Source organism: Propithecus coquereli, unplaced genomic scaffold (assembly GCF_000956105.1).
Source record: "Propithecus coquereli isolate 6110/MARCELLA unplaced genomic scaffold, Pcoq_1.0 Scaffold80, whole genome shotgun sequence".
NCBI classification, from domain to species: Eukaryota; Metazoa; Chordata; class Mammalia; order Primates; family Indriidae; genus Propithecus; species Propithecus coquereli.
The window spans coordinates 6,263,977-6,280,346 of NW_012154174.1; the positions used below are offsets into that span (position 1 = coordinate 6,263,977).

The 16,370-nt window shown below is 37.0% G+C and overlaps 1 protein-coding gene across 1 annotated transcript in view; it reads right to left on the minus strand.

Annotated features, from left to right (window-relative positions):
• SAMD8 (sterile alpha motif domain containing 8) overlaps window positions 1–16,370 on the minus strand; it is a 45,839-nt gene that overhangs the window by 8,284 nt on the left and 21,185 nt on the right. The window contains exon 2 of the mRNA XM_012663240.1: window positions 9,684–10,276. Within this exon, the coding sequence (XP_012518694.1) occupies window positions 9,684–10,261 (578 nt within the window). The 5' untranslated portion in view covers window positions 10,262–10,276. The remainder of the gene's footprint in view (window positions 1–9,683; window positions 10,277–16,370) is intronic.

Below are 16,370 nucleotides of genomic sequence, written 5' to 3' on the forward strand. Positions count from 1 at the left end.
GGGAGGCTGAGGCAGAAGGATTGCTTGAGCCCAGGAGTTTGAGGTTGCTGTGAGCTAGGCTGATGCCACAGCACTCTAGCTTGGGCAGCAGAGCGAGACTGTGTCTCAAAAAAAAAAAAAAAAAAAAGAGACGACAAAAGGGAGATAGAAGATGGAAATGAAATAGTCCAAAGGATTATTAAAGGTTTTATTTTTATTCTTTTCATATTTTCACTAAAAACTTTTATACAATGACATATGTTAATTTTATAACTAAGAAAATAAAAGTATTTTTAAAAAACATGAAATCTGAAAGAAAAGAAAGATATTAAAAGTCTACTCCAAACCTTATTCAGAGTAACTGAGGATAGTTTAGTCATCTTCATTTAGGGACTTTACATCAGGAAAAAGACTCATTTTTAACCCATTGCTGCCTTATTATCCGGTATTAGTGGGGAAAGTTATTTCACATAACAGATTTTCAGATAAAGATTCTTTTAAATGACTTCTAAAAATTTAAAGTTTCAAAGTGAACACTTTTTAAAAACAATAATTTATATACTATATATACATAGTTAAAAGACTTTTACATCACTTATGAAAAGAAGTTTTCTGACCCTATCCCCAAAATAAACCTAATTCTTGCTTCCCAGGAAAAATCATTTTTACTTTTATAGACATTTCATCTGGCACTAAAGCTTTTTAGTCATACACTCCCCCAACACACATGTACACACAAGAGTCTCTCTCATGTTCTTATTATTTAATCATGTTGTTTAAAATAATTTTTGGCTTTTACTTAATGTAAGCTTATAAATGTCATTCATAGCTGAGTAGGCAGAGAATTATGATTAAATTCCTTTCTTCGGCAACTTCTTATAATTCTCTAGAGCTGATAAATACCACTTTTTTTAGTTTGCTCTGTTTCTTGTGTGCGTATCACCAATTCATCCCCAAACTATTCTATCGATTTCAATTTTTCCTTGGAGGCAATCTCTCCTAGAGCCCTTCTTCTTTTTCCAATTTAGAATGGTTGCATTTTCTAGTCCTCCTGCATGGCTATCTATTGGAATAAAATTAACCCTCATCTTGGAAATTTTTCTTTTTCTGTATTGGATTCTCTGTTTCCTGACTCTCATTGTCTTCCTCTTTTTCAGTTTACTCCTTAGTTTTGATTGTGCATACCTTTCAGTTGCTTTCTGAGAAAGAGAGGCGGGAGGGAGAACTTGTTTTGGATGTTTGATTTACTGAGGTTTAATTTAAATTCAGAAAAATTCACCTTTTTAGCTGTATAGTTCAATGCATTTTGAAATCCAGTAATATAACACTACCACAATAAAGATACAGAACATTTTCATCACTCTGGAAAGTTCCCTTGTGTCCCTTTGTAGTCAATCCCTTCCTCACCTCCAGCCCTGGGGCAACTACTCATCTGAGTTCTGTCCGTTAAAGGTTTGCCTTTTCCAGAATGGCATATAAATGGAGTTATACAGTACTTATCCAGATACCTTTTGTATCTGGCCACTTTCAGTCAGCATAATACATTTGAGATTCACCCACATTATTGTATATACAATTCTTTATCCACAATTTCTTTATGCACTCACTGGCTGATGGATATTTGGGGTTATTTCCAGTTTTTGGTGATCACGGACAAAGACCATATATAGGTCTCTGCATGGACATGTTTCATTTCTCTTGGGTAAATATCTAGGAGTGGAACAGTTGGGTCCTATCTCAAGTGTTTGTTTAACTTCTTAAGAAACTACCAAACTGTTTTCAAAGTAGTTATACCATTTTGCAGCAACATATGAGAGTACCTGTTGTTCTGCATCCTTAAAAGGACTTGGTATTGTCATTTTTTTGGTTGTTGCTTTTTGGGTTTTTTCTTTTTCATTTTAGCAATTCTAAAAGGTACAGGATAAGGGAAGTAAATTTTTTGAGTCTTGGAAATTTAAAAACTTGGTCTAGCCTTATATCTAATAGTTTGCCTGGATTGAGAATTCTACATTAGACATTATTTTCTCACAGAATATTAAAGGGATTATTCCATTGTCTTCTAGTTCTACTGTTGCTAGGAAGTTTAATGCTATTTGGATGGCCAATCTTTGTATGTTGTTTTGTCCCTTAAGAAGCTTTGAGGAACTTCTGTCTATACCCAGTGTTCTGAAATTTCACTATCATAGGCCTTGGTATGAGTCATTTTTCATTTCTTGTCCTGGGTGCTCAGTGGGCCCTCTCACTCTAGAATGTTACATCATTTGCTTCTGGGAAATTTCTCTTCGTTTTTTCTGTGTTTTCTCTCTCTCTCTCTTTTCGTTTTTTTTTTGAGATAGGGTCTGGCTCTGTTGCCCAGGCTGGAGTGCAGCGGCATGATCATAGCTCACTGCAACCTCAAAGTGATCCTGCTGCCTCAGCCTTCTGAGTAGCTAGAAATACAGGTACGTGCCACTGTGCTCAGCCAATTAAAAATAATTTTTTTTTTGTAGAGATAGGGTGTCACTATTGCCCAGGCTGGTCTTGAACTCTTGGCCTCAAGCAATCCTCCTGGCTGGACTCCCAAAGTACTAGGATTATAGGTGTGAGCCATTGCGCCTGGCCATTTTCTCTATGTGTTCTTTCTGGAACTCCCACTTGTTAATTGTTGGGCTAACTGGGTTAATATTATCTTTTCTCTTCAATTTTTCATCTCTGTTCTACATGCTGGGCAATTTCATCAAGCTATGTTCTAATTATGCTGCTGGATTTTAAATTTCTACTTTCATTTCTTATTTTCCAAAAGCTTTTCTCTCTGAATTTTCCTTTTTTAGGCTCTCATTACTGTCTCATAGAATGCAACATCTCTTATCTCTCTAAGAATATGAATGGGTTTCTTTAAGTGTTGTTCTTCCTATTTTGTGTTTTCCAATTTCCTTTTTTTTCTGTTTGCTTTGGTCTGTTTTTCTCAAATGTCTGGTTATTCTTGACTGGCCATTCATATTTGACAGTGAAGTACTAAGAAAGATAATTACACATTCTGTGTGCATGGACTGAGCTTTGTCAAATTGTGGGTTTCACTGTAGAGTGATTCGGCAGAGGTCTGGTTGATTAAATAAGGATATCCGCTCCCCACCCCCACAACCAGTTATCTACAGTCCTTTTCTCTAGGTTTTCCAGGGAGAAGATTCTGTTACCCTTTTTGGAGGATCAGGGCCAGGTGGGAGTGGGGATGGGAAATAAGTCTGGCTACTTAAAAGGAAGAGAGCTCCAAGTCTTAGAGATTAGTACACAGACTTTTAGTTAATCCCCTTGAAAACATATGGCACTTTGTTCTCATTTGGGCATGGTGTCCACAGTGCACTCAGGTCCATAGTGCCTCACATTCAACTGCTCTGGAGAATATACCACCAGTCTTTTGTTGGAGTAGAGCAGGTCTAAAAGCTCCTTAAGTAGACTTTTAACCAATTCTTCCATATTTACCTCTGATCTGTACCTGGCCTTGAGTAATGCTTGGTACACCTCCTGTTGTGTGGGTTTTACTGGAGCTCTGAAGTACAAATAAACTCATCCCTTGGGCACTGCCACCCTCCACCCCCAATTTCACAACAGGCACTCAGATTTCCACTTTCCAGACTTACACAATTATCACTGTTTTTGTCTTCATGGATTTATAGAGTTTCTTCCCCTTTTTGTTGTCATTTTAGTGGAGTGTTGTGAGGAACCTGTCAAATGTGTAGTCAATCCCCCATATTATTTTGATGCAAGGATTTTAAAGACGTATTATACATGTATATGCCTTTTTCCTGGATAGAATTTAATTTCCTTTGGTAATTCAGAGTCATCCCTATGAACACCGATTATTACACTGGACATGGTAATGACCTCGGGGACTACTGAGAAATGAAGGGCAGTTAAGATCCAGATTGATGTGGTTTGTCCATTATTTATGTTTGCCTTTTATGGTACTTCTCATTCCTCCCTTGCTATTACGGCAAAGTGTGTTCCAACAGCCCAACAGCAGCCCTGCAACAAAAGAGACACATCTGCTGGATGTTGGGAGTATCTGTGCACAAGAAAATGGAAGAGACCCAAGGGGATATAGGAGGAACACTGACAGCATCTGCTACCATTTGCCTATGAATAAAGTTTAGATGCTTAAGAGCATGGAGTTTTATAGAGAGTGTTATTGCAGATAAAAGAGTTAGGCAAAATTTGGTTTCAAATTCCCACTGCAAATTGAAAGTGTATGTCTATATAAAACTTTATATATAAATGTTCATAGCAGCATTATTAATAATAGCCAAAAATTGGAAATAACACAAATACCCATCAACTGTTGAAATGGATAAATAGAATTGGTATATCCATACAATAGAATATTAATTCCCACTGCAAATTGAAAGTATATGTCTATATAAAACTTTATATATAAATGTTCATAGCAGCATTATTAATAATAGCCAAAAATTGGAAATAACACAAATACCCATCAACTGTTGAAATGGATAAATAGAATTGGTATATCCATACAATAGAATATTATTTGACAATAAAAAGGAATGTAGAACTGATACATGCTACAATAAGGACAAGTCTTGAAAAAATGCTAAGTGAAAGAAATCAGACACAAAAAAGGCCACATATTGTATGGTTCCATTTATATAAAATGTCCAGAATAGACAAATCCACAGAAGCAAAGTAGACCAGTGGTTGCCAGGGTCTACAGGGAGGAGAGAGTGGAGTATGTGACTGTTAATGGTATGAGTTTCTTTCCGAAGTCATGAAAATATTCAGGGACACCATGCCCAGTTGAGAACAATCTGATGCTTACACAATTCTGTAAATATACTAAAAACCACTGAATTGTACATTTAAAAATAAAACCCTTGTTCTACCAGTCCACCCCCCCCCCACCTTTCTCCTGTTACGCCTTGTTATAGACTTCATAGAACCTCAGCATCCATTCTCTCATTTCTTGAAGATTTTAACTTCTGGTTCACTGTCACTCTTTCTAATATTTCTGCTGTAATTGTGCTCTTACTCATTCTACTTTTACTTCTCTTCCTGTGATACTATCCTTTACCCTACCATACCAACCCAAACCCATGGCTGTAACCTGAACCTTGTCATTACTGAGGTTACTCCTTATAATCTCAATTTCAGGAATCTTACACTCACCAACACCTCTTGTCGTTTCAGTTTATTCCTTCTTATACCCCATCTCCAATAATTCTGAGACCTAAAATCCACTGATCCTATAATATTTTCACTGTCCTTCACCGACTTCATGTCCTTATTTCCCTCCTTATCTGCCTGAATCCATGATCCCTCATTATAATTGCTCCCTTGCATCTTTTTCCTTCATCATACTGCAAAACTCAACCCTGCTTAAATCCAACTCTCCACGGATTCCATACCTGTATCTGTTGCTGGATGAGGCTGGTAAAAACACAATGCCAAGACTGCTTAACCTCAGGAAGGCCTCTAGTGCCATCACTACATTACACAAGTCTATTCACTCTCCGGCTCTATTAGATGACTCTACTAGATGACTACTTTACACCTCTCATCCTTTTGCCTCAATCCTCCATCCTTCTCTCCATTCTCATTCTCTGTACACAGAGAAAATAAAAACAATCAGCAGAGCACTTCCTCATGTTCCACTATGACATATAGCAATCTTCTACCCATTCCCGTATTTTCTATCTTCCCTTCTGTTACGGATGAATAGTCCAAGTGCCTAAGGTCAGCCTCTTCCAGCTACTAGACCCCATCCCTTTTCATCTACTCAAGGACATGGCTCCAACAATTGTACCCTCTCTTTCCTCTAACATCATTGCCCTCCCCCTAATAGAGTCATCAATACAACAAACATGCTAGAATATAGCCCATCAAAAAAAAAAAAACAAAAAAACCCTCTTGACCCCATATCCTTCCACACTCCTCCCAAGCTACAGCTCCATTTCTCTGCTGCCCTTATAGGAAAACTTATCCCTACAGGAAAGACTTAATTGTCTCCACTTTCTCTGTTCCCTTTCTCTTTCTCTCATTTCTTTACTCAATTCTTTTATTTTGAAAAATTCTGATTCTACCAAAAAAAGCTAAAAGAATAAGCATTTTATATTCTTCATTTAAATCCATCGATTGTTTACAATAATTAACATTTTACCACATTTGCTTTATTTCATTCTTTCTATATTATGCCTATGTACATATAAACACATACCCTTTTAGGGGAGGCTAAAGCTTCCCCCCCAAAGTAAGTTACAGACATTATGACATTTCTTCCTTAAATATTTCAACATGTATCTCTGAGAACTAATATACTATTATACCCAGGAAATCATACACTGATTTAATATCATCATTTAATATGCGATCCTATTAAAATTTTCTTAATGATCCCCAAAATGTCATTTATAACAGTTTTTTTCTTAATATAAGATCCAACTAAAATTCATGCATTGCTCTTGGTTATATCATTTCAATTTCCTGTACAATTCCCCCCTGGCTTTTGTCTACCATGACACTGACATTTTTGGAGAGTCCAGATCAGCTGTCTTGTAGAATATGCGATGTTCTGGATTTGTCTGATTATTTCCTCATGATTAGATTTAGGCTATTATTTTTTTTTTTTTTTTGGCAAGATTATTACATAGGTGATGCTGTGAAAATCAAATCCAATGCACATAATGTCAGTTTGTCCCACTGTGATGCTATATTTGATCATTTGGCTAAGATGATGCATGCCAGATCTTGCCTTTGTAAAGGTACCTTATTTCCTCTGTAATTAAATAATATGTGAGATGATACTTTCAGATCATGTGAATATTCTGCTCCCCAATGGCCTTTCACCTAATAGATTTTAGCATGACTTTTCTGAATCAATTATACATCATAAAATAAAAAATAGTCATGCCATCCACATTTGTTTGCTGGTATTGTTCTTGAAGAGCTTCCCCTCTCACTCCACTATTTTTTGTTTGTTTATTACTATGGTTTCATAGACTATTTTTCTTACTCAATATATTATAATCCATTACCATCATTATTCTTTTTGTTGTTCCAATTGTCCTAATTTGATCAGTGGGAGCCCCTTCAAGCCAGCTCTATGTTCTTTTGATATGTTTCCATGGGTTTCATGTACTTCCTTGATTTATGGCACAAGATGTCTTTCAGACTTGTTTTATACTTTTATTCTCTCCCTCTCAATCTCTCTCTCTCTCTCTCTCTCTTGACCTTCTCAGTCTTCTTTATTGGCTTCTCATTCTCTGACCTCTAAATGTGAGAATGTTTTTAGGCTCAATCTTCAATCCTCTTCCCTTCTGGATTTACTTCCTAGGAAACCTTATCCAGCATCATGGCTGGCTTTCCTTATGCTAATAACTCCCAAATCTTAGCCTAGATCTCTCTCTCTCTGAACTCCACTCATATTTCCATCTCTTACTCAACATCTGATTTGGTGTAAAAGATATCTGAAACCTGAAATGTCCAAAACCAAACCCTTCATTTTTAATTTTCTCTCCAAGTCAGCTCCTTCCAGTCTTCCCATCTCTTTAAATGGCAACTTCATCTTTCCATATGCTCAGGTTAAAAATCTTGGAATAATCTTTGGCCTCTTTTTCTCTTATATCTCATGTCCAAATTCATCAGCAAATCCTGTTAGCTCGACTTTTGAAATATATATAAAATTTGACTCTTTCACACCATCTCTACCACCACTACTACCCTCATTCAATCTACCATCTTCTTTGTATAGATGAATTCAATATAACTTCTTAACTGATCCCTGGTTCCCTACTCTTACCCCCAGGCTATTCTCAATACAGCTAGAATGACGTTTTTTTTTTTTTTTGAGACAGAGTCTCACTGTGTTGCCCGGGTTAGAGTGCCGTGGCGTCATCCTAGCACACAGCAACCTCAAACTCATGGGCTCAAGCGATCCTCCTGCCTCAGCCTCCGGAGTAGCTGGGACTACAGGCATGCGCCACCATGCCCGGCTAATTTTTTCTATATATTTTTAGTTGTCCAATTAATTTCTTTCTATTTTTAGTAGAGACGGGGTCTCGCTCTTGCTCAGGCTAGTCTCGAACTCTTGAGCTCAAATAATCCATCCGCCTCGGCCTCCCAGAGTGCTAGGATTACAGGCGTGAGCCACCTCGCCCGGCCTAGAATGACGTTTTAAAATGGAAAGTAGATCCCCCTACTCTTCTCAATACTTTCCTATGGCTTCCCTTTTCACTTAGAATGAAAGCTAAAGCCCTTACAAAAGTCCTCAAGTCCCTATACAATCTGGCTTCCTGTCTCCTCTCAGACCTCATTTCCAACTGCTCTCCCTGTCTCTCACTTGTTCCTTAAACATGCCAGGCATATTCCCAGTTTAGGATTTTTGCATCTAGCTGTTTCATCTGCCTAAAGTACTCTTTCCCCAGATTTACACATGCTTTCTTCCTTACTTCCTTAGGGTCCTCTGTTTACAGTTGGGGAAAACTGTATAGAATAGGAGAGGAGATACAGGCATCTAACAGCTTCTCGAACAGCTTTCAATCAATTCTCCTTATTTTAGCATCACCCCTTCACCTCTAGTATCCAGAGTTTTGAGAAATCTCCCATATAATAAACAGGATTCATTCATTCCCTGTTTACATGGGAGCCCATCCTGTAGGCTTAAAACTTAAAAAACAAAACCAAAAAACTCAACACTATAGTCAGGCTTTGACAGGGAGCAAAATGTGATGTATATGTTATTCTGCTATCTTAATGTAGATGCTTTTAATTCATTTCATTTTAAAATACATATGCAACAAGGCACTTTCAGAAAGGCAAAATATTTTATAAAAACAAGAAAAGCAATACAAATTTTAAAAAGATAAGTTCACAAATATAAAAACTAATAGTTGAGTATTTTTTATTATTCTCTTCTTATTTTTCATATATTATACATTTTTAATGTATTCAGTATTTAATAAAAACAGGATACTATCACCGAATCCATTGTTCTATTTGTGGCAATTCCAATTCATTTGGTCTTATAAGAGACTACCATATTTTCAAAAAAGCAGAACCCTATTCATTATTTTAAAAAAATAAAATTAAAAGAAAAGGCAACCAAGCTCCATTTATTACAGACATCATTCCAGGACATCATTTTTTTCCTTTTTTTTTTTCAGACACAGTCTCACTCTCTTGCCCTTGCTAGCATACAGTGGCGTCATCATAGCTCACTGCAATCTCAAACTCCTGGACTCAAGCAATCCTCCTGCCTCAGCCTCCTGAGGAGCTGGGACTACAGGCGTGTGCCACCACGCCTGGCTAATTTTTCTATTTTTAGTAGAGACTGCGTCTCGCTTTTGCTCGAGCTAGTCTTGGACGCCTGAACTCAAGCAATCTGCCCGTCTCAGCCTGCCAGAATGCTAGGATTACAGGTGTGAGCCATTTTGCCTGGCCAGGACATCCTTTTAAAATCTGAAGTGCCCAATGAGCTGTACCTACAGAAAAATAAATTAAGCAGTGGTCTTTCTCACTTACCTATGTTTAGGTCTAATTTACTCTAAGTGAAAAAGGTGATTTTAAAGCATATCTTTTTATACCACCAGATAAAGCAATAGAAAGTATACATCAACCACAACCACAACAATGACAAACAACATAATTATCAGAAATATATTATCATTGCTGTTATTATAGCAACCTTCTACAAACTTAGCAATTAAAAGCAAACTTACCTGTCTAAGAATATATCTGGGAGTGGTGGATAGGTCTGCATGTCAGGCACTCGCTCGTGGACTATAACCATAATGAAAGATGTAAATCCAAATACTATAAAAACATATATACAACTCAGTATGGTCTTCCAGTATTCTGGGTCCAATCTTCGAACAGAATGTTTGTTTTTCCCATTCATGTACTGGTACTGATCGGAGTTCAAGTCCGTGATGGGTCCGTCACAGTCATGTGAAAGCTCCCCATTACAAAGCCAGTCTGCACTCTGAAGAGAACTGATGAAAGGGGTCATGGAACCCATGGGACTGTCACTGTTGTAGCCCATCTCTTCTAAAACATCGATATGTACTTTTTGCAATTTTCGGACTGAGAGCATTAACCTTTTAATGTCCCCTAAGACTTTGATTTCCAGAGGAGGAGACCGGAGATCATATTCAGTCAGTGTTAGCAATGTGATTCCATCAAGTCGGTGCTTATTGCATAAAACATCCACATATTCAAAAAAGCCTTCATCCTTCAGCCACACAGCTACGTGCTTGGTAGTCCAGCGGCGAATGCAGAGTTGATTAGGACCTGCCATTTCCCCCTCTACTGCCTGTCAAGCAAAAACAGGAAAACAAAACAAAAACTTTAGTGTGTCCTAATAAGTTCTTCAAAGACTAAATACACATAAACATATCAGAAACAGTAATTACCTAGACTGTCCTATTGGCTTCTAGAGTGAAAGAAAAAAATATTCAATAATGAGTGGTTTTCAATAGACTAACATTCTAATAATCTTATGCACATAACCCCAATAGCAGAAGAAAAGCTAATGACCAAATATTTTTACAGAAAGATATTTTACGAATGGCTTTTCCACAGCATATGAGCCACAACTTAGTTAAAAAGCCTACTGTTGAGAACAGTTCAGAAAAATCCCATTTTAATACTTTTCATAAAATTAAGATATTTAGCCAAGTGCAGTGGCTCATGCCTATAATCCTAGCACTTTGGGAGGCCAAAACAGGAGGACTGCTTGATGCCGGGAGTTTGAGAACAGCCTGAGAAACATAGTGAGACCCCGTCTCTATGAAAAACAGAAAAATTAGCCAGCCGTGGTGGCGTGCACCTGTAATCCCAGCTACTCAGGAGGCTGAGGCAGGAAGGTCATTTGAGCCCAGGAGTTTGAGGTTGTAGCAAGCTATGATGATGCCACTGTACTCTAGCCCGGGCAACAGACAGAGACTCTATCTCAAAAAAAAAAAATTACAATATATAGAAAGATTTGTTATATGCAAAAAAAAAAATCAAACCTTCATGGTTATGGAAAAAGTACCTCCCTACCTGGGGAGAAAAAACATAAAAGCAAATAGATAACTGTAATTCCAGGAAACCCTTTAGATTAAGGATATTTCTAACTACTATACACATGATTTCTATAACCAATATAAAGCCTTTAAACTAGATATAAATTTGAATTAATAATAGCTCAGTTCTTTCTAGCATTTCATTCTTAAACTATCACTGGGATTTTTGTGACAAAATTTTTAAAAGAAAACTGTCACTTCAATATACTCATAAATGTGATTACCCAAATTTTATATTGCAGTTATAAAAGCCAACAATGTGCTATGTTTTAAAAAGTACTAATAATTTCTACTACTTTGATCCCACACAGCTCTGTTTATGGTCTTTTTCTATTGTAAAACTTCTAGTTACCTGAGCCTATATAAGTTTTATAAAGTATATCAGACAAAAGGGAGACAAACGCCTACGTAGGAAAAAACACTGTTTCTCAAAAGTACTTTCTCAACTATTGAAGCCTGTGGGTTTTCTGACATTTTCCAGATCTCTAAAGGTTATATTTCCTTCTGAGATGATTTTTAAAAATATGATAGGCAAACCATAAAGCATAAAAAAAAGAATAAAGAATGATACAATGAACATGTATGTGCCTACTACCCTGCTTGAAAAAAATCAGTTACAATACAAATGGTCTGTTTTCTAATGTTGCTATTAGTTATACAAACACGTTCCTTTTGTGAAAATTCATCAAGCTGTATACTTAAGATCTATACTTTCCTCTATACATGTTAAACTTTACTTTAAAAGTTTACTCTCAGCCAGGCGCGGTGGCTCACGCCTGTAATCCTAGCACTCTGGGAGGCCGAGGCGGGCGGATTGCTTGAGCTGAGGAGTTCAAAACCAGCCTGAGCAAGAGCGAGATCCTGTCTCTAAAAATAGAAAGAAATTAATTGGACAACTAAAAATATATAGAAAAAAAAAAAATTAGCCGGGCATGGTGGCGCATGCCTGTAGTCCCAGCTACTCGGGAGGCTGAGGCAGAAGGATTGCTTGAGCCCAGGAGTTTGAGGTTGCTGTGAGCTAGGCTGATGCCATGGCACTCACTCTAGCCCGGGCAAAAGAGTGAGACTCTGTCTCAAAAAAAAAAAAAAAAAAGTTTACTCTCAAAACAGAACATCGATATAAATAAATAACCTTCTATCCTCAAGGACAAACAAAAGTTCTTCAGGATGCTCTGATAGTAACCTCTTTCTCTCCTCCCAGATGCGAAACACTCCTGATCTGTGTGTTTATCATTGCCTTATAACATGCGTTTTTGGCTATGAAAAACCTTTCTACACTTCCTTATGTTGAATACTGCTCTGCATTCTTCCCCTATCCACACAAACTCTTTCCATGAAGACTTACAATCATTCAGCAAAGGCAGACACTTTAACTACATGAGCACCACTTGCATCATCAAAACTATTCAGAAAACAAGAAAGATGCTTGAGAAAATTCACCCACAGATGAATGTCATGAAAATGCCAGTTAATCCTTAAGTATTTATTTCTTAATTACTAAAAAGCAATCCTAGCTTTTGGAAGGCTTAAATCATATTTTGTTTCCAAATAGAGCTTTTAATATTATCAACCCACATAGTTTTTTAAGTCTTTGAAAATTAACATCACATCCATCTACAAGGAGTCGTATTTTTTAAAAAGTTGTCTAATTCTTACATACTGTAGAGTTACAAAAACTGTTGTTCAACTCTTTTTAGCTATAGTATATCATCACCACCCCAAAGGTCAAAGAATTATGATTTTCTCACTTTAACATGTGAAATTTACACATTACTATATTATATATTGTTTTATATCATTTATCATATATCATATATAAAATTCCATTAAAAACACGACTTTGCTATGTTTTAAATCATACACATAACTAGATGATTTCACCGTACCTACTACATACATATCTTCCTTCTTTTCCCCAAAGTATGTTCTGATTAAATTGCTTCACCCTTGGATATCCAATAAGCACATGCTACAAACTCTCTAGAAGTCATGAAGCAGCAAATCTGAGAAAGAAGCTCCTTTCATACAAAATATGGCCAGATTTCTTCAGTCATTTTATTTCTATTCTGCTACCTTTCCCCTTTCTCTAACAGCTTACCACCAATGGATTCCATGTCACTCCCATCCTTGTAGCATTATTCTTTAGCACAGTTTCATCTAATACTCTGCTCAAAATTATTCTTCTCTTCTTTCATGGTTTTCTTTTTTCCTGTCTTAGCTTACCAGTTCTTTACAACCTCAACCAGGCTAACAGGCTTTGATGCTGACGTTTTAGCTGCGAGAAAATATGAGTTAGCATACATGGAAGCCTCCTGGAAGTCTCTGAGCCTGCTGTGGGAATGCCCTAAAAGCATGAAACACTCCACTGTTCTGCTTCATCAGGTCAGTGCATGTCCTTTAATTGTATGCTACTACATAATAGAGGCCCATACTAAATCACTACTTAGCTAACATTGTGAAAGCCTACATTAAAGAGGTATATTAAAAGATGATAAAAAGCTTTAGGCTTCATTTAATATTTATGTTATGCCATAGGAATTACAGGGAACAAGAGACTTTGAATGAAGAATATGACAGATACAGATTCACACACATTGATAAAATAAGGAAATTAGGTTAGTAAATGTTTAAGAACATTAAGAATTCAGCTTTAACCAATAATTGATACAAATAAAATATTAGTTAAAGGGACATCTGCTTCTGGCCAAGATGTACTAACAAGGACCAGATTTATACTCTGACTTCAACCAACCAAAAAAAAGACAAAATGCGTGGAAAAAAAAAAAGTTTCAAGACATTGGACATCAGACAAATCCCTGAGAGATAGGAAACAAATAAAGTAAGCCCTACTGCCCTAGCTTACTGCCTTGAGAGCTTCCCAAGGCACAAGAGATGCAGTGTGGGAAACCCAGGCAAGGCCTGGCAGACTCAAGGAATTGAGGAGATGGAGCTCAGAGTCTGAGGTGATCAAAGTAGCTAGTGTTTGTGGGACAAAATACTGGAGAGGAGAGAGCTACTAAGACTCCAAGGAACTCCAGAGATCTACATAAGGTCTCTCTTGAATAATTAGCTGAATGCTGATCAGCACATGTATGTGAGGAAACTAACCAAGACTGAGGCAAGACCATCCAAAAGGATTCCTAGCACTCACACAAGGCCAAGCAAAATGCCTATCCGGAAAAAAAGCCAGACTAAAAAAAAGTCTCATGATTCATGGGACTTTGTGGAGAGTGCACAGAGAGATCTTGCCAGAGTAGTTTTGCTGGCAGTTTTCAACTAGGGGCAATTCTCCTCTCCTCCCTGGGACATCTGGCAATGTCTAGAGATATCACAACTGGCGGCTATGGAGGGGCTGCTACTGGCATCTAGAGTATAAGCCAGGGATGCTGTTAAATATTCTATTAATGCACAGGACTACCCCCTTGCCCAGTGAAGAATTATTTGGCCCAAAATGTCATGGTGCTGCTATTGAGAAACCTTATCCCAGACTAAACATGTCTTTGGTCCAGCCTAACAAGTCTTTTTTTCTTTCCTTTTTTTTTTTTGGAGATAGAGTCTCACACTGCCGCCCCAGCTAGAGTGCAGTGGTGTCATCATAGCTCACTGCAACCTCAAACTCCTGGGCTCAGGCAATCCTCCTGCCTCAGCCTCCCAAGTAGCTAGGACTATAGGCATGTACCACCACGCCCACCTAATTTTTCTATTTTTTTGTAGAGACAGGGTCTCACTCTTGCTCAGGCTGGTCTTGAACTCATGAGCTCAAGTGATCCTCCCGTCTTATCTAGGATTATAGGCATCATCACGCTTGGCCTCTCAGCCTAACAAATCTTAAAAGGAAGACTCAAAAAGATCAAATTGTTTTCAAGTAACTTAACTGCATCCCACAACAAATCTCAAGAATATTAATAGAAGTATTCAGAACCCAACAAAATTCACAATGTCTGGCATCCAGTCAAAGATTATCAAGCATGCAAAGCAGCAGGGAACTATCACTTACAATGAAGAGAAAAATCAATCAATCAAGATCACCCCAGAACTGACAAAGATAATAGAATTGGAAGATAAGGAAATTAACAGTTATGATAATTGTGTATTACATATGTTCACAAAGTTAAATAGAGAAACAGACACATAAAAAGACCTAACTCAAACTTCTAGAGATAAAATGACATTATGAAAAATATGCTGGATGAGATTAATAGCTGATCAGTCATTACAAAAGATAAGAGCAATAAATGTGAAACAATAGAAACAACTCAAAATGAAACACAGAAAGAAAAGAAAATCTTAAAGAGAGCATTATTCAGTCTTAAAAAGGAAGGAAATTCTGACACATGCTACAACATGAATGAACCTTAAAGACTTTATGCTAAGTGAAATAAGCCAATTACAAAAGGACAAATATTGTATGATTCCACTAACAGGAGGTACTTAGAGTAGTGAATTTCATAGAGACAAAAAGTAGAATGGTGGTTGCCAGGGGCTGGGAACAGGGAGAATGAAGTGTCATTGTTTAATGGGTAAAGGGTTTCAGTTTGGATTCAGTTAATGGTTGCATAACAATGTGAATGTACTTAATGTTACTGAACTGTACACTTATAAAATGGTTAAAATGATAAATTTTATGTATTTTGCCATAATAAAAAAAAAGAGAACATCGGTGAGAGGTGGGACAACTTCCAACAGCCTAATATATATGTAATTAGAGTCTCCAAAGGAGAAGAGAGGAGAGAGAAAAATATTTGAAGTAACAATGGCAAAAAATTTTCCATATTTGGTGAAAACTATAAATGCAGGTATCTAAGAAGCTCCCAACATAAGAAACAAGAAGAAAAATACACCAAGGCATATCATAATCAAATTCCTCAAAAAGTGACAGTGAGAAAATCTTAAAAGCAAAAAGGGAAAATAGACACATTATGTACATAGGAACAAAGGTAAGAATGATAGCAGATTTCTCACTGGGAGCAAGGAAAGCTAGAATACAATGAAACAATACCTTTAAAGTACTGAAAGAAAAGAAAATGTCATCATATACTTCTATGCCCAGTGAAGTATCTTTCAAAAGCAAAGGTGAAATAAATACTTTTTAAGACACACAAAAAGCTGAACAATTTCATCACCAGCAGACATGTACTACAAGAAATGTTAAAGGAAGTCCTATAGGCAGACTGTAAATGTTACTATATGAAAATATGAATCTACACAAAGGAATGAAGAACACCAATAATGGTAACCACATGGGTAAATATATAATTTTTTTCCTTATTATTTAAATTTCTTGGCAGGGCGCAGTGGCTCACATGTATAATCCTGGCACTCTGGGAGGCCAAGGAGGGC